Genomic DNA, 25,635 nt, shown 5'->3' on the forward strand with positions numbered 1-25,635 from the left:
TTTTTTTTTGCGGTTTTTGAAAACTAATAGCCGCACCGCACCGCAAATTTGCGGTTTTTTGAAAAAAAACATCACCATTGGTTTTTGTTGCGGTTAATCGTTTGCGGTTTATGCAGTTTTTGTGGTTAATTTTAATTGTGGTGCGGTTAGTCTCCCCCTTTTTTCTGTCTTTCTCTTACTAGTTACCATTAGTCTCCCCCTTTTTTCTGTCTTTCTAACCATCTATCTATCTCAAAGATGAGAAACATGCTAAAGTCTAAAAACTAAAAAAAAAAAGACAACTTTTAGTTTATTGAATAAACAATTATTTTCATTTGTTTCTTATAAGTAAATAAATTCATATTATTGGTAAAATGTCAAAGCAGCCAAACGAAATAGAGAATTTCATTAACATGGTTAGAATGTTAGAATATAAAATATATCTACCGATCACTGGTTATTTATATAAATTTGTATTATTTTTAAGTTTAGTTGTTAGTTTAAATAATGTTTACACTATATAAACATTATTTAAACCACAAGCACGCAATTAAAGAAACTGGGCCACACTGTTATTGTTGTGAATCATTGATTTGTGTAGAGGAATCACACAACGCCACTGCTTCCATTTTCTTCATGATTTCAAACTTTTGGGGCGAAAATGGAGGCACAGAAGGTTGGATCTTGTAAATCTGAGCATACACAAGGTCATTATCATACTCGTTTGCATTTGAATCGTGGATGAAGGATTGTAGATTATACTCTCGGATTCAGGAATCATTTGAGATTCGTTCTCATTACCTTTCAATCGAACCAAAGCAGCAGATACCTTAACCTGCTTATCCACCAACTCCATTATCGTCGTTGTTAACCCCAATTTAGGTCAAATTCGAAGCTGAAATCGATGAATTGATCGATCCAAAAGAGGAACAAGTTTCCAACACCACTAATTCCGGCACCGAACCCGAACCACCACTAGTACCACTTATTTCCCCGAATCCCCATTGTTTGTCAAACTCTCACCATTCCCTTCCAAACAATCCAAACGAAGAAGAAGAAGAAGAGAGAGAGAGAGAGGTGGGCCCAACTTTATTATTTATTTTATTTTTCATTTAAATTAAATAGAAAAAACATAAAAATTTACAGTCATTTCAATTTACCGACGGACCAAAATCATAGAAAAACCACCTCAAAAGGACCACCAATCTAAAAAAATTGTGGTTTGGCCAAAAAACCCAAAAAATGCATACCACAAGGACCATTTTTACAATTCTCTCTCTCTCTCTCTCTCTCTCTCTCTCTCTCTCTCTCTCTCTCTCTTCTCTCTCTCTCTCTCTCTCTCTCTCTCTATATATATATATATATATATATATATATATATATATATATATATATATATATATGAAAAAGAACTCCCCTTATTAGCAGTTTTTGGTATTGATTTGTCCATTTTTTTAAATTTCTCCGTTTTATGCCTGGTACCAACTTCTAGAACGCTTCTTTGTTCCACCACCTCCGACTTCAAGATATGTGGCTTCTTCCCTTTTATTTCTTCTACATCTCCTTGCTTACTCACCCTCAATCCTGACAGGATCCTTCCACCTTTACCCATCGACCTTTAATACTTTCTCGGGGTTAGTTTAATCCCTGGTCAATACTTCCCGATAGTAACCACCGACCAACCACTACTTTTGTTTATGGGTATTTCTACATTCTTCTCCTATTAGAGTCACTAATGGACTTTCTTGTGCATCTATTTTCTTCTCTTCTTCACCCTACCATACTCCTTGTGTTCTTATTTTCTGATATCCATCTTCGGTGACACCGCCTCCGCCACAGACCCCTGCACCGCCTCTTTCCATTTGGGTTTCTTCTTCACCAGTTGCTAATCTTCTAGAAATTCAACATCTCCACCTGCACCAACTAAAACCTAATCATCGAACTTCAACAGAATATTGTTATATGCTACTAAATAAATTGGTATACATTATTAAATTATAAAAAAATATAATAATTCACTATAAACTATAATGAAGAAACATCTTCTATTAGTAGCACAGAATGGGATGGAAAGCATCTCAAAAGCTCATACACCATTAGAAAGTTTTGAGAGGGGATAATGTATAAGAAATAGAAAAAAACTGCTTTTCCACTTTTATTGTTGCTTTTTTCTTGCTCATGTGTAAGTGTAAATGGTTTTTCTTTATTTAATTACATGTAATGATTATTAGGGAACAAGATAGGGTGAAATCAGAACAATTAAACGTGTCATTTGCTCTGAAGATCATGTTATTTTTAATGAAAAAACTTGGTAAATAACCTCCTAAACCAATCCCATTCTCTTTTATCTTTAGTAACAGTGATTAATGTATGCATATTACATAATCAAACCATCAATTTGAATTTGATGTTATTTTGCATGTAAAGTAGCATATAGAGAAAGGGAAAGGGAATGTAGGTTGGATTTTTATTTTAGAAGCCATCCAGGCTACTCCATGCCCAACAATTGGTAATCTCTCATTTCTTTATGTTTGTCATTCTCATAAATGATAAAGTAGATCTTGATGACATTGCCATCAAAGCAATGATATATAAATTGTCACGAACATAAAAAATGTAGAAGGTCATGCACAATGACACTACACAAAAACCGAGAAAAGGCAAATGCTACGCGGACTGATATTCAGATGCTATCTTCAAAAACCAAGTCTTTTGATGTAAATATCTACCTACTAAACCATCGAAAGTTTGCAACTTTTGTATCTATAAATGTAGAATTATCAAGCACCACTTTTGATGTAAACAAATACCAAACAAGATTAAATTACAATTTCGGTGCTTATGATTTACAATTATAGCATATCATTTAATTCTATCAAAAAATATTAAAAAATTGCATGCATCATTAGAAATAGTGAATGTCATTGACACCAAAGAATAAGAATACAAAACTTTAGCAGGTAGCTACAGTCTTTTGTAAACAAACAAATCTAAGAAAATACCTTCCGACCCACGCGAAACATGGGTCTCTTCACTAGTTTAATATGATACAATAATTTAAATGTAGGATTGAAATGTAGGCAACCATTTTCGAACTTATGCCATCTTGTATAATACCTCATAGCTTTAACCACCAAACAACACTTCCATTTGTGTTTTTAACCCATGGAACACTTATATATATAAATATAATTCGCAAAACACATATAAAATTTGGTTCAATTTGTTTTTTCTCGGTTTTACATTTCCTAAAACCGAAATCGAGCCCAATATTTCGGTTTTAAAAAAACTAAACCCCAAACCGTCGATTTCTATTTTGATTTCTCTCGTTTTTTCAGTTTTGGGGTTCGGTTTTACTCACTCTTACTGTAAGGTAACAACACTTAAAGCGACTTTCCTTTGGTTTTCCTACCTCCATTTATCCTAGGGAATGGTATCAATGTTGCACACTTTAATTATAAGATCTAATAAAACGAGTCTTAGTTCATTGTAAAGCAAAAATCAACTTCATGATTTCAATACTTTACTAAACCCAAAATTTATCAAGTCATATATCATAATTTCATTAGCCATTGTTTAATGATTTGTCTTTCTAGTTAGATACATGTTTAAGATCTTATAATGATTGTGAATTATACATCTAATTTGAATAATCTCTCATGGTAAGTACCTCCTTTTCAGCACATAAGAAAACTTATGCATGTTTATCTTGTAATTTAGCTTGACTAGCTTCTCTATTTTGGATATAAACTTATAATGTTGGTTAATCACTTTTTGTTGTTCCTCTAACATCCCTTCTTTTATAGCCAACTCCTTAACAACAAATTTTCCAATCTTTTTGATCTTTTTATGAAGCAGAATGTTGTTACGTCTTTTAGAAAATTACCATGTTTCATCTATCATGATCCCTAATTCTTTTACCATTTGCCCAACTAAAGGTGGTGCAATGTGCTTTTTACTTGGCTATTAGGCTAAATGAGTATCAACTTGATGTATCCTTCCTTTTTAATATATAGAGTTGATATGATCAGAGTCTTTATCCTTAGATGAATCACTCATAGATAATGGCTCCCAATCAAATGGTGCTTGTTGGTGTTTTGGTTAAAGCATGTAGACAAGAATGGCATGTATAGGTTTAGCTTTAATGAACGAATGATACATGCCAAAAAAATCCGTCTTCATCCTTAGATTATATTCCCTCTTAGATAAAGAGTCCTCTTCTACATTATTCTCCTTTTTAACATCATTAAGAACAATCATAGCATGGAAAGGAGGCGATGAAGCTGGAAGAACTAAGTAATCAACAGTAACTGCTGAAACATGAGGAGCATAAACAACTTGAAGAGGAGTGGAGTTGGTAGCCATATAGGCATAATCAGATGTTATAAAGGCAACACTATGGATGTAGGCATATGCAAAAACGCTAAAAAATGTGAGATTCTATTTCTGATTTATTGAAACGTAACTGCCACTAAACAATAATGGTCCATTGGTCGTGAATATGCCAAGAAATTTAAGATGGAATGTAGATAAGTAGTGAGAGTGATCACTAAGAATAATTTTTCATCTCGCATGGTGCTGAAAGTTTTGTTGGTTTTCCTTAACATGTCGGTGTGGGTGAACAACTTCTGAAAGTGGTCACCAACGAGAAAGTTAGCCCTTTTCATGTTATTTATTTTATGCATATTGGATCAAATATTGGCGCAATATCAAGAGGCATATAGGATCCATAAAAAACTTCTACAACATTGATGACATTTTTTTAGGGTTGACCAAGAGCAGTTTTTAGGTCAATATGTCATTATAAATAGATCGTCTTGTACCTTTGTAAGCCTAAGCAGAAAACGTTTGGTTGATTACTACAGTTAATAATACATTTTCGAGTTCGTCCGTTGATTAATCCACATTAATTTCTTATGATCTTTATTTTCTTCATATCTTTAAGTGTCATATCCTGTTATGTGTTTATGGAATCTTCATCATAACATATGTTATATTTATTTATTTTGAAAATTAGCAAGAACAACAATTAATGATTTCTAACAGTAGAGAGTTTTATGATGACCTTTGATTAATCTATTGTATTGTTTTGGAAATGGAACTTACCTAACGAGAGTTCCGGGCTAGTTTTCACACACCGACTAATTCCCCGGTGCAAACATAAGGTTATGTTTCATGTCACTGCAGATGAACCTCCATGACCACAAGGGTTTAATAGTGTCAAGATTTGAACACGAGTCAATAGGTTATCCACCATATCTTTCATATGTTTTACCAAATCACCTCAACCCAAGTAGTTTTGATTAATCTGTTGTAGATGTTCTTAACAAATTATTTTTAATGATCTGATTGGTTTAAAATAATATATTTATCTTAATTATATATTTTGATTAAACAAGTTTATGTATTAAATATAATAGATAGATACGATAAATTTGTAATAAGATGGATGTAAGTATATTGTATTATGTAAGTTGGATGGCTGTAAAGAAAAATTAAATGGTGAAATATATAATTGATAATATTGTAAAAATGGTCTTTATGGTTGGCAAAATTCTATGGTTTTGGTATAAAAAAGTTTGATGGTGCATCAATGGTCTATTTTTAGATATGTTGTGTGAATTTGGTCCCTATAATTGATATTTTTCTGTGGTTTTGGTCCCTATAATTGGTATTTTTTTGTGGTTTTGGTCCAAATCCAACTTGAAATGACAAAAATACCTTTAAATAATTTTCTTTTAATTTCTTAATTAGTTTTTATTATTTTCAATAAAAAAAAGAAAAAAAATGTTACTCTCTCTCTCTCTCTCTCTCTCTCTCTCTCTCTCTCTCTCTCTCTCTCTCTCTCTCTCTCTCTCTCTCTCTCTCTCTCTCTCTCCTGCTATGTTGATAATACTAGGTGTGAGACTTGTGTATTATACGAGTTTATTAAAAATATAATGATATAAAAGTTTAGATATTAAGTGTTTAAACCTAAAGTACTATTTTTACATAAATACAAACTTAAAGTACTACTTTTACATAATTAAAACGAAATTATGAATAAGTAAGTAATTCAGTCTATACTAATAAAAAAAACTATTGACGTATTCTAAATAATTGTTTTGAATATGAAGATGTCAACATTAAACATTTTTTAAAGTAAACTTTTGAAATAAGTTTAAACGAATTGATGAATCAGTAAGTAACTGAATCTATACTAATAAAAAAAAACTATTGATATATTGTAAATAATTGTTATGTATCACAAATTTCCAAAACTTATTTAAATACAAAATTAGATGTCTTATTGCTAAGTTTACCATCGTTGTCTAAAAAATTACAAGATATAAGTTACACTAAAAATAAAAACTATTTGTAACTTAACATATATATTAAGAAAAAAAAATAAAACAAATGAAATGATATCATTGGAACTGATATATAACGGATTTATTAAATAAAAAATAGAAATAGATTGAAATCAATGTGATCATGATAAGCATTAATTATGAAATAATAACAATATTTAATACAAATATATATTAGAAGCTACACATAATAAATTAAGCAATTAACTAACTAGAAATATGTAACACAAAGTTACCGATGAAAACTCAAATAAATTGCATGATAAAAAAAAATATTGCTTGGTGTGGTGGACATAATCTTTTGTTATCCAAATATAATTTTTTAAGTTTTCTTTTCTCTTTAATATCGTTAGATAATGGAACTATGATATTAAAATTGAAAATAGATTGGAAATGTGTATATTGATATCCATATGAAATAATTTGGGTTGACATTTTGTCACTGACAAGATACGTAGAATTATTTGATTATCTTAAATGTTGCTGACAATAAACTACATATGCTATATAAAAGTAGCAATAATGAATAAGAAAATGTATTTGTTACTAAACATGAAAAGTTGATACGATATAAAACAATATTTTTATAAGAAAACATAAATTTAAAAAATGAATGACAATAAAATTAATTTTACTTGCAGAGAAACAATTACCAATTTCAATGATAGACATAACATTGAATTTTCTATTATCCATAAGTAATTTTCTTTGTTTTCTTATGTGCTTAGGGTCGGGTGAATCCATTTTGTATTGGAATCTATAAAACAATATTAATTATTTTAATATAACTGTAATGAAAAAGTATTAATTTGTTTTACCAATTAACTTAGTAAAATGGAGATATTACAAAGTAAAATGTATATATAACTAAAAATGATGTTACTATATGAAAATTTTGAATTTACATGTACAAAGCCTAAAATGCTAATTCATGATTTTTTAATTGTATTACATGTATATTAAAAATATATAGTAACTAAATGTCATGTAATAATATAAATAATATAGACATTGTAACACACAAGTATAATATAATCGTATTTTATCATGTAAATAGAATAACTATTATTTTGGTATTCATCTAATTATAACTTGATTTTAATTTAATTTAAACTTATATATCATTATAATTAAAAAGCATGAACTCCTTAAATAGTGATGACATTTAGCAAACTAAAAAAGAAATTAATGAAATTATAGTTGACATTGATATTTCCATTCTAATTCTCATAATTAATATAGTGATGTGGAAATTAAATGAAAATGGAAAACATCATAACTTACAAATGGAAAAAATTAATTCTATAATTCCTAGAAAAATGATATGTGGCGAAATCAATAAGAAAGTGATATGTGACAGAAAATTTTCATTTATTAGGTAGGATTTATTTTAGTTATTTTCACAAAAAGGGAACTCCATAATCACCACCACCAGTGAACCTTAGGAGTCGCCAACGTTCTTGCAGACATGGCCAGGGGATTATTTAACATATAAGAAGGTAGGTCCTAGGACCTACCTAAAATTTGAATTTCATTTATAATATATATACCACAAAAATTAAGAATTATCTTAAAAAAAATAAAGGACCTACCTTGAGTTTGTTTTTCTAAAAAATGTTTTAAAAAGCTATTTTAAAAGGGGCAAAAAATAAGTTATATGAGACATTTGTGCTGTTAAATACATAGAGTTAGATATACTATATAGTTTTTATCAAACAATAAGGTATCAATATACTAATAATCAACTAATTTTCCATGAAATCGTTCAGTTTTTCCATTAATTAGTGGTGGCTGATCGTTTTTTCAGTTATATTTCATTAAATTGTACACGACCCGACCCCTCACAAGTGTTATTGATTTTTTGATCGGCTTCACTTATTTGGAAACCACGTGATATTTTGTTCTAGATTCGCCACTGGACACGGCTACGTTCTCGACGAACACGTTGCCATTCTTTCCTGACCCATCGAATTTCGACTCTTATTTGATGGATCAAATTTGGACATCAATGTGAACCTCATCAATGTCACTATTACCATCGATGCTTTTGAAGATTTCCAAATCTCGTTTGTAGAACAGACCGACGCCACCACCATGTGAAAAACTCTAACCATAACACTGTATGGAAGCCTTCCCCTAGTAATGGTTTGAAACAAAGATCTGATATAAAACCCTTGAACCAGATGACTATTTCCGGTGAAAGCAACAAATGAGGAAGGGGTAGAACTCCGAAAGTCGGTCTGAAGATATCTTCTCGTCAGAGTGCGAAGAACTCGAGTTATAGCGTGTAGCTTTCTCAGCCCAGATAAGAGCTCGTCGGAGTTCAGATGTAGAGTGGTGGTGGCAACGGTGTTAACCGGTGATGTATTTAGTAGCAACCTGTGGTGATAGTGATAGACGGTGGTGATAGTGGTGGCTTGAGTTGGTATGTTCTTGAATGCGTGTATGTGTATTTTATTGAGTATGTTTGTGTTTTGGAGAATAAAACCATATAGATATATTTAGAGAGGGGGTGAGAGAGAAAAAAGGGGTGGGTAGTTGAGTCATTTTTTATTTTTAATTAATTAAAAATATTAACATAGATATATAAAAAATCTAAGGGGTATAATAGTCTTTTTAAGTTGATAGAGACCAAAATCAATAAAAAGATCCAATTTTAAACCATTGGTGCACCTTCAAAATTTATTGGACCAAAACTACAAAATTTTGACAACCATAACTATTTTTGCAACTTTATTTATATAATTTTTTGGATATTTATTGATACAAAGTGGAACCATCATCCCATTCATACAAATGAATCTCAAAACACCCTACTTTTATTATTATTATTATTATTAATTTTTTTTTTACGAACTGACCTATTTTTGCAAAAATCTGAATAATCTGAACACATAAAAATCCAACTAGATTTGATTTGATGAATAAATATAACAAAGTAACAAGTGTAGGGTGGAATCACTCAAATATATTTGTTTAAATGAATAGTCCCTATACAAATTGCAAGTGTTCAAGCTTTATAGTAACTATTTTATCAACATTAAAACTAGCATGACGAAAACATAAGTTTTGACAAGCTTAGAAAACTTTACAGTTTACATATGCACCCACAATTTAACAACGTCCTCGGGAAGAAAGGTCCATCATGAAATTTACTCAAGAAGATAATGAATGCCACGTCATCAAAAAACAAGGTCCAGATTGGATTAACGGGCAGCAACATGTACCTGCCCGTAATTCACTCATCATCATGCAATACCAAGAATTTTCATCACACCATATCCAAACACCATGAACACCATTACAAACCCCACAACCCTCTTCCACCCCCAAATCACCATCTCCCACCGCCGCCACAGTCACCCACTCCCACCTATAAAAGCCACATTCTCTGGTGAAGAAGCCCAAACCCACCGCCGGAAATTCATCATAACCACCTCCATTTCACTACTTGCATTAAACAACCTTAATGTCCAGGTAGCATCAGCCGAGAGCTGGGGCACAAGATCGTTCATAAAGGAACGATTTTTTGAGCCGGGGTTGTCGCCGGAGGATGCGGTGGCTCGAATCCGGCAGACGAGGGAGGGACTGCACAGCATTAGGAACATGTTGGAGACTATGTCGTGGAGGTATGTGCTGTTTTATATAAGATTAAAAGCGGCTTATTTAAATCAGGACTTGAAGAATGCGATGTCAATAGTACCAGAACCCAGAAAAAGTTCCTACGTTAAAGCTGCTAATGAGCTGGTCAATAACATGTCTGAGGTATCTTCACTTGCTCCATTACTTGTCTAATTTAACTTTTCTCTCAAAAAAATATAACATTTTTTTTATCTGTAATCTATATTGCAGTTTGATACTTATATTCGGTCACCAAAGGTGTACGAATCTTACTTATACTATGAGAAGACATTGAAGTCGATTGACAATCTTGTTGCTATACTAGCATAGTGAATTGCACGCGTTTGATTTTGTTTATATGATGTAAAAGTGAACATATAAGTAATAGAAAGTTCAAACTTTGTTATATTTCATTCAAATATTTCACACAAACAAACACAAGGTGAAAACACACATATATAGTAATTGTAGCCCAAAAGGAACAATTTAGTTTCAAATGTGAAATCAAATTAACATTAGAGCACCACGCGTTTTGCATGTCGAGACAGCGCGATAGCACCAAGCAAGATTATCAGGATAAACACAACCACTGCTCCAAATGATCCGATGAGCGAACCAGATGCGCCTTGACAAAAGTCCCCATATTGTTGACACACCGGCAACCAATTTGTGGAAGTGTTTCCATTGTGAGCCAAATACACGATTGAGGCTGCAGCCGATGCGCCCGCAGTGAGAAGAGCTAGCATGACCTTCAAAATCAAATTTACACCATTAACAATCGATCACTATTACATGTCTTTGCTCCTCGATTAAGAAACATAAAGTTATAGGATAAATCTTATAGTTTAAATTACGTGTCATTCTACCATTACATCAGTCTAGTAAGCATCTAGACATGTAAGGGTAAATGATGTGTAATATAGTTATAGTGTAATATCATTATAGCGAGAGCTATAATGATATAATATTGAAAAACTATTGTATCTTTATTATGTCTAGGTTCTGATCATTACTAGTCAGAACCTAAACACTTATTCACTATATTAGTGTCTTGTTACCGTGTCCATGATGATCAAGAGAATCCTGCTTCCTCTTGCCGCACTCCTCATGATGTGAACGATGGATAACGGGATGGTGAGAACGAAATACGCACATACTATCGCGTTCACAATCACAAACAATCTGAATGACCGAAAATCATCGTATTCTGCATTGAAAACCACAAACCGAGTGAAGAAAGGTAGGGTTTGTTCATTGGTTCCCATGGCAATTGCAGCACCTAAAGTACCCGCAATGCCAACCAAACGCAAAACAAGATCCATCACCGAAACCCCTTTGTTTGATCCCACGGGCACCAAGACCTTAGAGGCATCGCCTTCTTCCAATCGTACGGATTTTGTCATTTTTTGGTTTTGGGGACTTTTTAACAATTGGAAAGGCTAAAGAGTTGGCAGGGAAAGAAGTTGTGTAAGGTGGTGTTGAAATAGTTTGAGATAAAATGAAAGAGAAATGTGTGTATTTATATAACAGAAACATAGTTGAGTTGGTATAGAAATGGATGTGTTAGTTGTCAACGAGGGTTTCTTTTTGGCTTTGGTCGCTGCCCTTTAACCTGCTCAACTTTGAGTACCAACTTCCTACTCCATCAATCATCAATTCTTGAACTTTTTGCTGGATTTTCAAGAATTTCATTATAAACTTTCAGATTATCAAATTTTTTATCCATTCATGATCTGATTTTCGATTAAAAATGATTTTATTGATTTTATTTATATAAAATTATATAATGTTAAGTGCAAATTAATTGGCACACAGTACCATATATTTTACTGGGAAAAAACGATGAATAGAAGAGAACTTAATCAAATAGATAAATTTTAATGGAAGAAATTATGAAAACATTTATGTTCAACTCTTTCACTTTATCGCTTCATTATATATTCATAATTTCTTGCGCTTTAATTTTTATCTAATTCTATATTTCATTTAAGGCAAATAATAGAAAACCAGTATATTTTATCATGTTTTTCAATTTCGCCACCCAATTTTTTTTGGGGGCATAAGGGGTCGACATTTTTTATCTAATAGAATTTCGCTATTTAGCATGTTATGAGGTCACTTCCTCGTTGCCATTTATGAGTTGGTGTGATCAGGTAAATGGTTCTTACATGACATGAAGAGTTGGAGCATTTTTAATTGGGATTTTTTAAACTAATTACTATTTCGATCGTTCACCGCCATTAGAATATATGTTTTTTTCATTGATCATACTTAATATACTAAGTGTAGTATATATTAAGTGTTTATTTTATCTTTAGGTGAAATTGATAAACTAACCAATATTCACGAGTGTTTTCATAAAAATGACCAAATTTTTTTCAAATTTTGCAAAATTAACACCACCTCTAAAATACCATATTCCGGAGTAGTAAAGGTCGTTCCACATGGTGGTTGGCGAGATATGATGTTAGGAAAATCTGGCGATCGTACATTCTAGATTGACGTAGTTAATATCGGACGACCGTACATTTTGAACATATATTTCAAACTATGTGTCAGCGTTCCGAACTGGCTTTATACAATTATAGATTGTCCAGTTTACATTCCAGACACCAACTATATACTCGTAATTGTGTTTTAGATATATTTCAAAATGCAAATTGTGATCATGAAAAAAAAATTGTCAAGTTGTCTGTTTTTACTTGCATAACCTTGGAAAAACGAACATCCATAGTTACACCAACAACATAACAAATGTTATGGGTTGTTTTCATTTATGTTTTGTGGCTCTTGGACGCGTGGTAAGATAATTTTTTCCATTTTTTATTTTATTTTATTAAATTCATAACAACTAAGTGTTTAATTTTGTTGAAAATATATTGGTTATGTTTATAGGTAATGTTCCTCTAGGAGTGGCATGGCATTTGGGTCTGATTCGGTTGGAGAGGTTGCGGGTTGACTATTAATAATACATTGATCTAACTCAACCTATATATGTATTCAGGTTGGTGAGCTGGAAACATCAACCCAATCGAACCCACATAACTCATTTAAGTAGCATATGGTTCATAACAATGATAGCATATTAGATTGATATTTTTTTTAAGTTGAAATTTTGATACCGTTGACGGTGTTAATAAGATGATACAAAAACTATCTCCCCAAAACCCATTCTTTCCCTTGGAGAACCGAATGAAGAATTGATGATGCTATTGAGTTACAGAGTAATTGTGGGGTTAATACAAGGGTAAGAACTAAGGGGCTGTTTGGTAGCCTCTTAATTGACAAATTATGAGTTAACCTCTTAATAATTCAGATTAAGAGTGTTTAGTATCCTAAAAATTAAAGCCTCATAATCTTTTAAAAGCCTCTTAAACTTCCAGACTTGAGCGTAGGACATCCACAATGCATTGAACTTCATAGAGTTCAATGGATTGTCACATTATCTTTCTACAATCCATACAACTCTATCATTTTTTTTCTACAATGCTTTGAACTCTACAAAGTTCAATAGAATGTTACAAAGATGTAATTTATAGTAAATATTTAAGAATTAAAAACTTTCCTTTTTCCATTGAAGAGTTCAATGGCCATTGAACTCCAAATTCATGGAATGTCAAGGTGGCATCTCACATTAGTATAGTTTCATTCATTGAATGACACATAGACTTACCATCTCATTCAACTCTCCTATTAAACTCGTCATTGTGGATGCTCTTATATTTGAAAAGAAAAGAAACATGGTCTTCCCTCTATTGCCCTTATATGCATTTGTCCATCAAACACACACCCACTTTCAGCATCCATCTGGTCGTCCCCCACATCCGACTAAATCCAACACTGATCATCTCCTCCCATCGTCGACCACCTCCCCCGACCTCCTCCTATCATTGACCTTGCACAACATAGTCACCCCCGTGACTACAAGAAATTAAGGTATTTATCTACACATAAGTTACCCACACATGTTAATGTGTGGGAAAATACCCACACATATTTTTATATGTGTAGGTAATTGAAAATAATAATTTTTAGTGGCATCTCACATTAGTATAGTTTCATTCATTGAATGACACATAGACTTACCATCTCATTCAACTCTCCTATTAAACTCGTCATTGTGGATGCTCTTATATTTGAAAAGAAAAGAAACATGGTCTTCCCTCTATTGCCCTTATATGCATTTGTCCATCAAACACACACCCACTTTCAGCATCCATCTGGTCGTCTCCCACATCCGACTAAATCCAACACTGATCATCTCCTCCCATCGTCGACCACCTCCCCCGACCTCCTCCTATCATTGACCTTGCACAACATAGTCACCCCCGTGACTACAAGAAATTAAGGTATTTATCTACACATAAGTTACCCACACATGTTAATGTGTGGGAAAATACCCACACATATTTTTATATGTGTAGGTAATTGAAAATAATAATTTTTAGTGATTATCTAACACTTACATTGTGTAGATAATACTTTTTATCTAACACTTCTATTTTGGTGTGTAAAGTTTACTAAAAAATGGTCATCTGTAACAAGTTTTTTACCCACACATGTAACAAATTTTATTAACGTGGAGGTAAATTACCCACACAAACTTAAAAAATCAATGTATGTGTTGATAATTTGTTAACTTTCACCAACACATATTATTTCTCTATATGAATGTGTAATTAAATAAAATAATAATAATTATTTTATTTTTCTAAAAATGACGTGGAATATTTACTACCGATACATATTTGAAAATTAAATGTATGGTTGGAAACATCATTAAGTTTTTCACCAATATATAATATTTACATTTACATGTTAACGAAATACGTAAGATAACCAAAATTTGATCTAACTATATTTTGACGAGTGTAGTTTAATTCACATATATTTGATATTTAAAAGTATAATATATATATATATATATATATATATATATATATATATATATATATATATATATATATATATATATATATATATATATATATATATATATATATATATATATATATATATATATATATATATATATATATATATATATATATAACCTACGCATAAGGTAAAAATGATTTAACTTTATTAAAATAGAGAAAATGACGTAGAAATTTGAAACATATTAGATTAGGATTTTGAAATTTACATGGCGGATTAAGATATGATCCTACTCATTCACTCTGTTTAAATTATTTTTCAATTTTATTTTCCTTCCATCTTTTCCCACTTAATTTTTACGTTTTTTAATTCCCTCTAGGCTCCAACTAATTCTCCATATTTATTTTAGATATTTCATACAATTAAATCCAAAATCCATTCCCATGATGTCCCATGTGAACCCTAGCATTACCACGCCTCACCTTACCGATCATGTTCTCCATCGCTTTCCCGTGTATCTCCTTCGCCTCTATAACTACAGTTAGCTTGTATTTTCTTTAGTTTTCAACCATATATTTTAAATTAATATGTTATCTGATTAAACCATTCGATTTGCCTTTTGTTTGCTTGTTTGTTTAAAGTGTGCAGAGAGATTCAAGACGAATATGCTTCCATGATGGTGAATCCAGAACTAAAGTTGAATTTTTGTATATATTTCTTCTCATTCTCTTAAATCCATCATTATAATTTCAGATTTTAGACCTACATCATTATAATTTCAGATTGTATTTAACTTCCTCCTCTAGCCTTGCTTTCTTCTAATTTTCTAAGATTTGTATCGTCTTTTTCTATTTTGATTTTTGAGAATAATTAGATATTAAAGATTAATATCATTTAAACCTTTAAATTGTCTTGGATCCTCTAGACGTAGATGAAACCAATTTTTTTTGTCCGATTGTATGTCCATGAATCACTCTACAAGTTTGATGACAAATAGTGATGCATAATCTTTCTAAGGGTTTCCACTTTCCAATATTATGTATGTATTGATGGTTGCTATACTCTACTTTTTTATAGGTTCTAAAAAGTGCGCAAAGAGTTGCCAAGAGTGACGTAAGAATGGTAAGAGCTTATTCATAATTTTGTTGGTATATTTACTTTTAGGTATCCCTTGTGAATAATGTGTTTATGTAGCTACTAATTGTTGTTATAAGCCTAAAATCCCAATGTGTGTATATATATATATATATATATATATATATATATATATATATATATATATATATATATATATATATATATATATATATATATATATATATATATATATATATATATATATATATATATATATAAGCATCCGGACCGGGTATTTGGAACCGAAATTGGAGCCGGTCCTCAACTGTTGCTTTTAGAATCGTTCTAGAACCAAATTTGATATTTTTGGTTCCGGTTCCCGTTCCACGGTTATTAACCAATTTAGAATGGTTCAAGTTCCGGTTGTTATTTTTTTAAAGTTGTTATCCTCTCGAATTCGTTTCTGCAGGAGCAATTGTCAATTGTTCTTTTTTACCCTACACAAGTCATTGCCAATTGTTCTTATTTACCTAATTTTGGAAGATAATATGCTTACAAAATATAAAAACTTCTTTATAGCAATAGTAGTCTTAACTTTTTATTTCCCCATTTTTGTTGTACTTAAGTGGATGCATGGTCATTTGAAGTTGTAAGGCCAACATTTTAGCACGTTGAGGCTTGTCAATTAATTAGCCATATGCATACACATTTATTTATTTTAGACCACTTCACGAATACTTATGTCAAAAAACTATAATCGGTCACTAATTACAAAAGTAACTATTACAATTTTTGGTTTATTGAATGGATATTTTGAAATCTTCAGGTCTCAAGTTAATTCAGTAACATGTCATTGCGCAATGCTGAATATTCAAAAGCAAAACATCTCTGAATACGAAGAAGAAAACCTTAACTGAATGTCATGAGAAGATTGTGTTGCAGATTTTGTTGGTACTTAATCAAGTCAGTACACCTAATTACTATGAGTTCAAATGTTTACAAGACTTGCAATGAGAGATTTTCCTATAAGATATTATTCTTTTATAGATTCAATGTTTGTGTACTTTGTATGTAAAACAGTTGAATTATGCAGACATCTTTGTTGATGTTTCCAATGCGTAGCAAAAATGTAACATTTGTTATTTGTCGTTATTTTATTATTTATCGTAATTTATATCTAATTTGTGTTTGATAATTGCAGGGGCGGATCTATAATGGTGCACGGGGTTGCACCGACAACTACTAGATTTTTTCGTAATAATGTAAAAAAAAAAGATTTTTTTATTATTATGCACCTATAAAGAAACGTGTTTATTATTATTGCAATTCGCACATATTAGCAAAAGTTAGGATGATTAAGTTGGTCAAAGGTGCAGATTAAATTTTTCCTTTGGGAAATGGCTCAAGTACGAATCCTCACCGAAACAAGTTTTTTTTTTTTTATTTTATTTATTCTTACATTCACTTTTCCTTGCCCCACGGCAAATTTTATTTATTTATTTATACATTTACTTCTACTTTTATGTACAATTTGTTATTAGCCCCCAATAATATCTAGCCAACAAAAAGGGCTTCCTGAATATAGCTTGTTAAAACTTAAGTCGTTTTCAGTAAAACTCAATTAAATCATTTTCCTCGTCGTTTAAAATTCATATCTTAATCGTTTGTTTTTTCATTAACTTGACAACCATTTAGTAAAAATTCATTTCTTTTCATTAGCAAACATATGCTCCCACGAACTAAAAATCATTTCAACCTTCTTTGTATTTAATATATATTTTTACACACAATTGTATATGTTAGAGCTACATACAAATTCTTTGTGACCCATGATCTTTCATAATTTTCTATTTAATTTCTTTTCGACGTAATAACTTTTACATCACAAAAAATAAAAAAATAAAAAAAAACCACGATAAAACAATAATACAATAATATGAAAATTTTGTGAGAATAGTTTTATGTTTAAAAAACGTTAATTTGTCGATATATTCATGGATTGAAACTATGTAATTTTAATATGTTCTATATGTAAGGTTTCATACACATTGCACACATATGTGTATAGATGCATTACATATGTTTCAAACTAAACAACTGCTTCTCTTCATAATTATTAAAATTTAGGTTAACTCAATTCATGTCTCATTCTACATTTTGAATTGATTCGTTTGTTTTGTCAAGCAAAATGTATCGAAATTATACAAATGTATTTATTAGTTGGCATTTGTATAATATATATTGCTCTAAACAATTGAACTTATAAAAATGCATTAATTTGGAATGAAATTTTGGTAATAAGCCTTCAAAACTTTGTACGACCACAACCAAAACGGAAACAAGCTCCACGAGACCAGGAACCTGCCCATGAAAAGAACAGTTTTCCCTTCACGAAGTTTGTCTACAGAAATTTGTTATGTTTAATGCACTCGTAACTTTTTTTGGTTATATTTGATCGGAATTTTTTTTGTGCACCTACTACTACTTATTCCTGCGTCCGCCCTTGGATAATTGTGTATTTTATATTTAAGTTTCCCTACACATGTAAACCATACATAATTGTTTTATATACACATACAAATATCTTTACCTACACATATTTATTGACACGTGTCACCAACATTTTTTATATGGACATGCCACATAACTTGACACAACATTGTCCATGTCATGCCATGTAGTCCATGTCATCGGCCACATCATTATCCATGTCATTGACCAAGTCATTTTCCAAGTCATCTTTCAAATAACTTAGAATACTTTTATCCACACATATTTATTAGTTTTAGCCACACATGTAAGTGTAGGTATAAGTAGCTATATATCCACACATAACCTATGTGTAGATAAATATCTATATCTACAGTCATGAGCCAACACATGGTTACACTTCATTTATGTGTGTGTAAAGACAATTACTAACATATAATAGGATTCTACCAACACATAAGATGTGTGGGTAAAGACCTAGATTTCTTGTAGTGCGTCTTTGACCTCACACATACACATGAGTTTCCGACAGCTTCGGATATTCACTCTTACCTTCATGGTCAGAACGCCGACACTAATCGTTGACAACGCCACTGTTGATAGTGTTGGTCTTCGCCCTGGAAAGCACCAACAACCTCCATTGAACTGCCATGACGGACCAAGTTTGTTTTTCCCTAATTTTCTAAAATCGATTTCTATAAAATTTGTCGTAAAGTCTAAACATGAAATCGTTTTTCCCTAATTCGTTGTTAGCTTTGATACATGATTTTGAAGACTGGTTGGTTGCTAGGGTTGTTAAACCACATTTAATTTTGTTGCACAAACATCCAAAAGGATAAAAAAGGATAAGTGGTCATGAATTGAAGTCATCTGATGATAACCATGATCACCAACATCATGGCCATGATTGTAAAGATGATTTGAATGAAGGATATGATGGGAATAACAAGCACCAGAATGGAATTGAGGTGAATAGATGCTTTTAGTTTGAATGCTTTTTAGTTCTTATCCTACTTTCCAACTCAAACATTTGACTATAGTTCAATTTGTCTTATTAAATGTTAAGTTGTTGATTGAATTTGTATGTATCTTCTTATTTCAGATTATATTTTTTAGGTAATTGAACAATCTCATATATTCTGATTTCAAATTATCATATTTTTGCTATTTGTGAATTTGCTTTTTTTGGATTTTAGTATCATTTCATGGAATCTGTTGTTGATCTTGGTGATTTTGTTGATTTTTGTTTTCGATCTTTGATTGTTTAGTTTACATTGTACTTTTTTGTAATATCGGGTGTAATGTTTATATTTAGCATCCTACTTTGATGATAAAAAAATATTTCACATGTATGATATTCATTTTTAGCATCCAACTTTGATGGAACTTTTTTCCCAAATGTATGATGTTGCAACTGAAAGAAATGATACATAATGGTAAAATGGTCATTTTTATCATTCAACACAACAATTCAAAGGTTCCAACCAAACAACATGTTAAAATTCAGATCTTAAAAATTTCAGCACTCTTAAAAATTTAATCCACTTAAAAATTTAGATCTTAAAAATCTGGATCTTATCAAACAGGCCCTAAGAATATAAACTAGGATTCATATGATTCCTAACCACATTAGGAAGAAATCTAAAATCCGAATCTTTATATGTTACTTATCGGAGGATGAAGGTGGTGATTTCAAGCTGGAGCATAAGAGGGACGTGCGGTGGGTTTGCTATGGTCGATTGGTGGTGCATTATGCCAACGAGAGCTGCTAACCGGTAGTGAGCAAGTGAGGATTAAGGAGTGATGGATGAGGACTTTCGAGTATGGAAGCCTCCAACACTCTTGTCTCAGATCAAGTCTTTGTGCTTTATTTTGGATTAGGGTACACTATACACACTAACTCACTAAGTCCTTACATTTCATAAATAAAATTTTTAAATACAATATATATATATATATATATATATATATATATATATATATATATATATATATATATATATATATATATATATATATATATTCGGGTTGACCCATGAATCCAAATACACAACCCGAACCTAACCTATGAAATAATCGAGTTAGCGGGTCAGCAATCTCAACCCAAACCTGTTTATTTTCGTGTCCGGTACATGTATGTTATGGTTTGGATCGATAATTACTACCCATGGACTATATACATTCAATGTTCATGGTGGTTGATATAAACAGAAACAACCATACCATAACAATGGCATTTTGTATAGGTGTGACAAATAATGTCGACTCTTCTACCTGGTTCCTCATGAGTTCGGAGAAAGCTCTTTGGGACGCTAGGGAAGTAGTGTTCATAACAAATACAGACGATGTGATAACTTTTTTTTCTGTAAGTTAGGTTTTCCCATATTTTGTGACATCCCCAAAATCTCGGCCAGAAAAGACCGATTTTCATTTATGCTTTTAAAATAATTTCAGAGTAAATCCTTTTGATTTGAAAGAGTTGCGGAATTTGTTCCCAAAAACAAAACGTGATAAAACAATGTTTACCAAAGCATTTCATAAAAGAAATGTATTTTCATTATATAATCAAAACTCGGGATGTCATGTTCCGATACAGACCATAAAGCATAAACGTTAACATTACAAGTCATTCAACAAATATATACATATACAGACTTGTAAACAAAACAACTTGATGGTTCATCCATCTTATGCCCTTGCGACACTTCCTGTAATACAAATAAAACTGAGTGGGTCAGGCTTGGGAGCCTGGTGAGCATATAGGGTTTTCAACCCACAATAAATAATCATATTTAATTCAACCAACCAACAATAACCCAATTACACATTCTCGTTATTCTCACTTTACATCCCTAAGACAACTGACATAAGGGACCTAGTCTAAGAATATTTCATCGGGGCTAAAACACATGCTTCGGGGGTTCCTCAGCAATATAAGTCAAGTAAGGCAACCATGAGGGGGATGGAGTACAGCGAATGAACGCCCAAGTTCATTAACACCTACAGGTGGCGAACCTGCTAGTGTTCCACATGACTGTCTAGAATAGTTTGTGGTCATCATCTAAACTCCGCTAGATGACTAAATCAAAACAACAATGAGGCCTCTCATCTGTTTATTACACACCAACTATCTACCCATGTTCTACCCAACATATTAGTAGATAAAAATATACATTTTTATACATAGTTTAAAAACTTGTATAGCATGCTTTAATCAATACGTATTCCACATAACAGATGAGGCACACACACATAACACGTATTTCATAGAGATAAATCATATCTATGAGATAGAAGAAAGTGAATACACATTCACACACATAACCACAAAATTATACACATAACACGTATTTCGTATAAAATACTTTATAATTATGCGTTAGAAGAAAGTAACCACACACTTACACATATAAACAACAATATACTTAATACACTCAAACCATACTTGTATTATTATCATGTTTATGAAAGGTAGTATACACTCACTTGATCAGAAGATGATCGGACAGCACTGTGGCTTGCAGAAGTAGTAATCCTCAGCAGATCTGGAAGATCTCTACAAAAATCAAACTTCTCGCGGGCACAGCTTCGGCTCGGGAATCGCACTTCTCGGGATCCCGGGAGCGTGAAACTTCCTTCTTAATTTGGATATGAGATCCGGGGTGTCGGGATGGCTTTGGGGGTTTACGCGCAGAGCTTCGGCACAAAAAGGAGAAGAAATGAGCAAAAATACCCGGAACCCTCGCATCCTATTTATAGGAGGCTGAGGCCTCGCAGTACGCTGGGCGTACTGCCTTACGCGGGGCGTAGGCCTCTGAATGCATCACTGCATGCGTCATCCGAAGAACTCGAGTGCGAGGTGCGTCATGCTTCGCGGTACGTTGGGCGTACGCCAATACGCTGGGCGTACTTCGGATCAGATCGGTGACTCCTTCGGATATACATCCGAATTAAAGATTAAATTTAAATACAAATTATTTAATAAACTTCGGAAATTCATATCTTCTTCATACGAACTCCGTTTTCGACGTTCTTTATATCCACACGTAGGTGAGACTACGCTCTACAACTCTCGCTTAGACTCCGTCGGCTAATTTTGACTTTAATTTTATTAATTATTTTTAGTAGGCCGGGACAGAAAAACTTCGTTATAAATTCATAAGTTCTTCGTTTGACGTCCGTTCTCGCCTAACTTTTCATCGCTTCAATACCAACAACGAGATCTTCGATTCTAGTTTAGATCGATTCGACTAAAAACCACTCGATCTCAAATCGAGTATTTCGGGCTCCATACCGCTAAGTCGAAACTTCAGAAAATCATAACTTCCTCATACGAAGTCAGATTTGGGCGTTCTTTATATATTCGGAAACCTCGTTTCAACTACTACAACATTATCCAAAGATATCAAGTTTATTTTACACTTAAATTTTGACGCTCATTTTATTCTTAATTAATTAAATCACATAATTAAGCAGTTAAGCACAAAACACATAATACTCAAATAATATACTTCTATTATTTCAAAACGGGTTACAAAGGTTAACCTAGACTATTACATCAACGAAAATGCCTAGCCTGGAAACGTGGGCGTTACAATTCTCTCCCCCTTAGGATGATTCTGTCCCCGGAATCACACATCAACAAACAAATGCGGATAGCGACTCAACATGTCACTCTCCGTTTCCCAGGTGAGATTTGACCCATTCGAATGTTTCCAACGAACAAGCACTAATTCGACCATCTTGCATCGAAGCTTCTTAGTCTTTCGGTCAACAATTGCCTCAGGTTCTTCAATTAACCTCTTGTTTTCATCAATTCTCAATTCAGAAATTGGAATTATATCGGGAACTTCTCCCGTGAACTTCCTCAAATAACACACATGAAAAGTGTTGTGAATTCCATTCAGTTCCTCTGGTAGTTCAAGCTTGTAAGCTTGGTTCCCAATCCTCTGAAGAACTTTAAACGGTCCAATAAACCTTGGACTCAACTTTCCCTTTTTACCAAATCTTATAAGTCCCTTCCACGGCGAGACTTTAAGCAAAACCGAATCTCCAATTTCGAAGGTCATTGTCCTTCGCTTCTTGTTAGCATAGCTCTTTTGACGATCTTGAGCTGCTAACATTCTTTCTCTAATTATTTTCAACTTTTCAGCGGTTTGATGGACCATCTCGGGACCCATAAACTGCTTTTCTCCAGCCTCAAGCCAACAGCGGTTTGATAGACTTTTCCAAAACCTCGAGGTGAAACGGCTATCACGATCCGACACAATCGTTAACGGAACACCGTGAAGCCTCATAATTTCCTTCACGTAAGAATTTGCAAGCTTCTCCATAGACCATTTCTCCTTGGCTGCTATGAAATGCGCACTCTTAGTGAATCGATCAACGACCACCCAAATCATGTCGTGACCATTCTTTGTTCTGGGCAATTTAGTGACAAAATCCATAGCAATGTCTTCCCACTTACCCATAGGCACAAGCAATGGTTCTAAACTCCCGTACAGTTTCTGATGTTGTGTCTTTACTCTCGCTGAAACGACCGAAAAATATAACCAATTTTAACTTTTTCAAAAACATCTCGATTCCATTAATTCTTTACAAAAAGGTTTTCAATACAAAACATTTAACGTTTTTCCCAGAATCACAATACTATGAAATCATGAGGAGCGGTACGATCACGCCTTCGCCTTGCCACGAACTCCTGAAGAACCTGAAAAAAACATGAAACCACAACTGTAAGCCCGAAAGCTTAGTGAGATATCCCCAAAATACCAACCACACATACGCCTTTCCAGGCCACGACATTCCGGTCCAAATCATATTGCCTTCCGGCCCATATCATGTTGCCTTCCGGCCCCTAACATATTGCCTTCTGGCCCATAACATAAAAAGCATACAGAACATAGAACAGCCATGCATATCGGATCAAAATCCAGTCCAAGCAACCGTGTGCACATAACATATAGTCATATAACAGTTCACAGTCAGCAAATTGATCAAACAGATCACATAGCATATGATCACCCTAACCAGGATACCGACCTAGCCGATCACTAGCATAACATCACCCTACGACTCAGCCAACATACTAATTACGCACATACGTCTTTCCAGACCACGACCTTCCGGTCCAAATCGTATTGCCTTCCGGCCCATATCATGTTGCCTTCCGGCCCCTAACATATTGCCTTCCGGCCCATATCATAATGCTTTCTGGCCCATATCCCGCAATATCATAACAACAGACAACTACCCGGATTTCCATCCGATAAAGGGTCGGCCTTGGTTCCTTAAACCCTATTGATATAGTGAGGATAACTCACCTCGAAACTGCCGACTTAGCAGATCACCAAGCTGCTCCGATCCCTGATACGATCTCCACCGCTGGACAACCACCAATGCACTGAACTCAAAACAATAATCAACAATTACCAAAATGCCCCTGGAAACCACTGGTCAACTCTTGGTCAAAGACAAGGTCAAAGTCAACCCCTGACTGACTCTACTCGCCGAGTCAACCCGATGACTCGCCGAGTCCCCATACTCAGAACTTCCCTCAATCCGCGACCTAACTCGCCGAGTCACCCCGAGACTCGTCGAGTTCAACAACTCTGAGTCCACTCGCACACAACTCACCGAGTCATCCCTTGACTCACCGATTCCCGACTCGACCAGCAATTATTGGAACTCTTCGACAAGACTCGCCGAGCCCAAGAACAGACTCGCCGAGTCTAAGGCTATCTTCAACCTACTCGCCGAGTTGTTCATACAACTCGTCGAGTTCCAGGCCATCTTCATCCAACTCGCCGAGTTGTTCTTCCAACTCGTCGAGTCCCAGCTCATCTTCAAGCAACTCGTCGAGTACACCCCTGTGACTCGCCGAGTACCACCGGTCTGAATCCATTCTGAAGCATTCCAGGCCATGCAATTGCTCCAAAACATAGATCTAGCCTCCTACAACCCATCCATCACGTAAAGTGGCAAACTTTACGTGAATCCATTAGAGATCTAGGCCATTTGCACATTGGGCTAGGGTTTGGGACATGATGGCTCCACAAAACACTCTAACACAGGGACTTTCATGTTCTTTGATCCTTCTCCATTCCAGATCTGAGGTAGCAACCTCAGATCTAACCTCTAGACTCCAATTACATCCAAAGACAAGTTCCCCACAAACCCCAAAATGAAGAAACAACATAGCAACAACCCAAGAACGAGATATTACCTCCAAAGAATGCCC

At 33.4% G+C, this 25,635-nt stretch overlaps 2 protein-coding genes and 1 long non-coding RNA gene across 4 annotated transcripts; 2 read left to right on the forward strand and 1 right to left on the reverse strand.

Moving 5' to 3' along the window:
- The first annotated feature begins 9,578 nt into the window (after positions 1-9,578).
- LOC111903099 (photosynthetic NDH subunit of lumenal location 2, chloroplastic) lies at positions 9,579-10,363 on the forward strand. The gene is made up of 2 exons (XM_023898888.3): positions 9,579-10,094; positions 10,182-10,363. The coding sequence occupies exons 1-2, from the start codon at positions 9,621-9,623 to the stop codon at positions 10,278-10,280; spliced, it is 573 nt and encodes a 190-aa protein (XP_023754656.1). The 5' UTR covers positions 9,579-9,620; the 3' UTR covers positions 10,281-10,363.
- On the reverse strand, positions 10,333-11,446 carry LOC111903090 (casparian strip membrane protein 1). The gene is made up of 2 exons (XM_023898879.2): positions 11,009-11,446; positions 10,333-10,699 (listed from the first exon to the last, which is right to left on the reverse strand). Exons 1-2 carry the CDS (start codon positions 11,351-11,353, stop codon positions 10,466-10,468), a joined length of 579 nt encoding a protein of 192 aa, XP_023754647.1. The 5' UTR covers positions 11,354-11,446; the 3' UTR covers positions 10,333-10,465.
- A 3,787-nt stretch (positions 11,447-15,233) lies between these two features.
- On the forward strand, positions 15,234-17,093 carry LOC111903107 (uncharacterized). Of its 2 annotated transcripts, XR_002854054.3 has the most exons (4): positions 15,234-15,342; positions 15,470-15,535; positions 15,906-15,950; positions 16,732-17,093. It is a non-coding gene; the product is annotated as an uncharacterized LOC111903107 (long non-coding RNA). The 2 variants fall into 2 exon arrangements; XR_002854052.3 differs by lacking the exon at positions 15,234-15,342 and having other exon boundaries at positions 15,349-15,535; positions 16,732-17,020.
- Positions 17,094-25,635: the final 8,542 nt, after the last annotated feature.

The sequence above is a fragment of the Lactuca sativa genome, chromosome 8 (assembly GCF_002870075.4).
Source record: "Lactuca sativa cultivar Salinas chromosome 8, Lsat_Salinas_v11, whole genome shotgun sequence".
Lineage (NCBI taxonomy): Eukaryota > Viridiplantae > Streptophyta > Magnoliopsida > Asterales > Asteraceae > Lactuca > Lactuca sativa.

Bases quoted from the DNA above. Each gene is read 5' to 3' on its own strand.
- LOC111903090 (XM_023898879.2), bottom strand. From the start codon at position 11,353: ATGACAAAATCCGTACGATTGGAAGAAGGCGATGCCTCTAAGGTCTTG. The intron at 10,700-11,008 runs GTAACAAGACAC...TTGATTTTGAAG, and splicing joins TCTTGATCATCATGGACACG to GTCATGCTAGCTCTTCTCAC.
- LOC111903099 (XM_023898888.3), top strand. From the start codon at position 9,621: ATGAACACCATTACAAACCCCACAACCCTCTTCCACCCCCAAATCACC. The intron at 10,095-10,181 runs GTATCTTCACTT...TCTATATTGCAG, and splicing joins TGGTCAATAACATGTCTGAG to TTTGATACTTATATTCGGTC.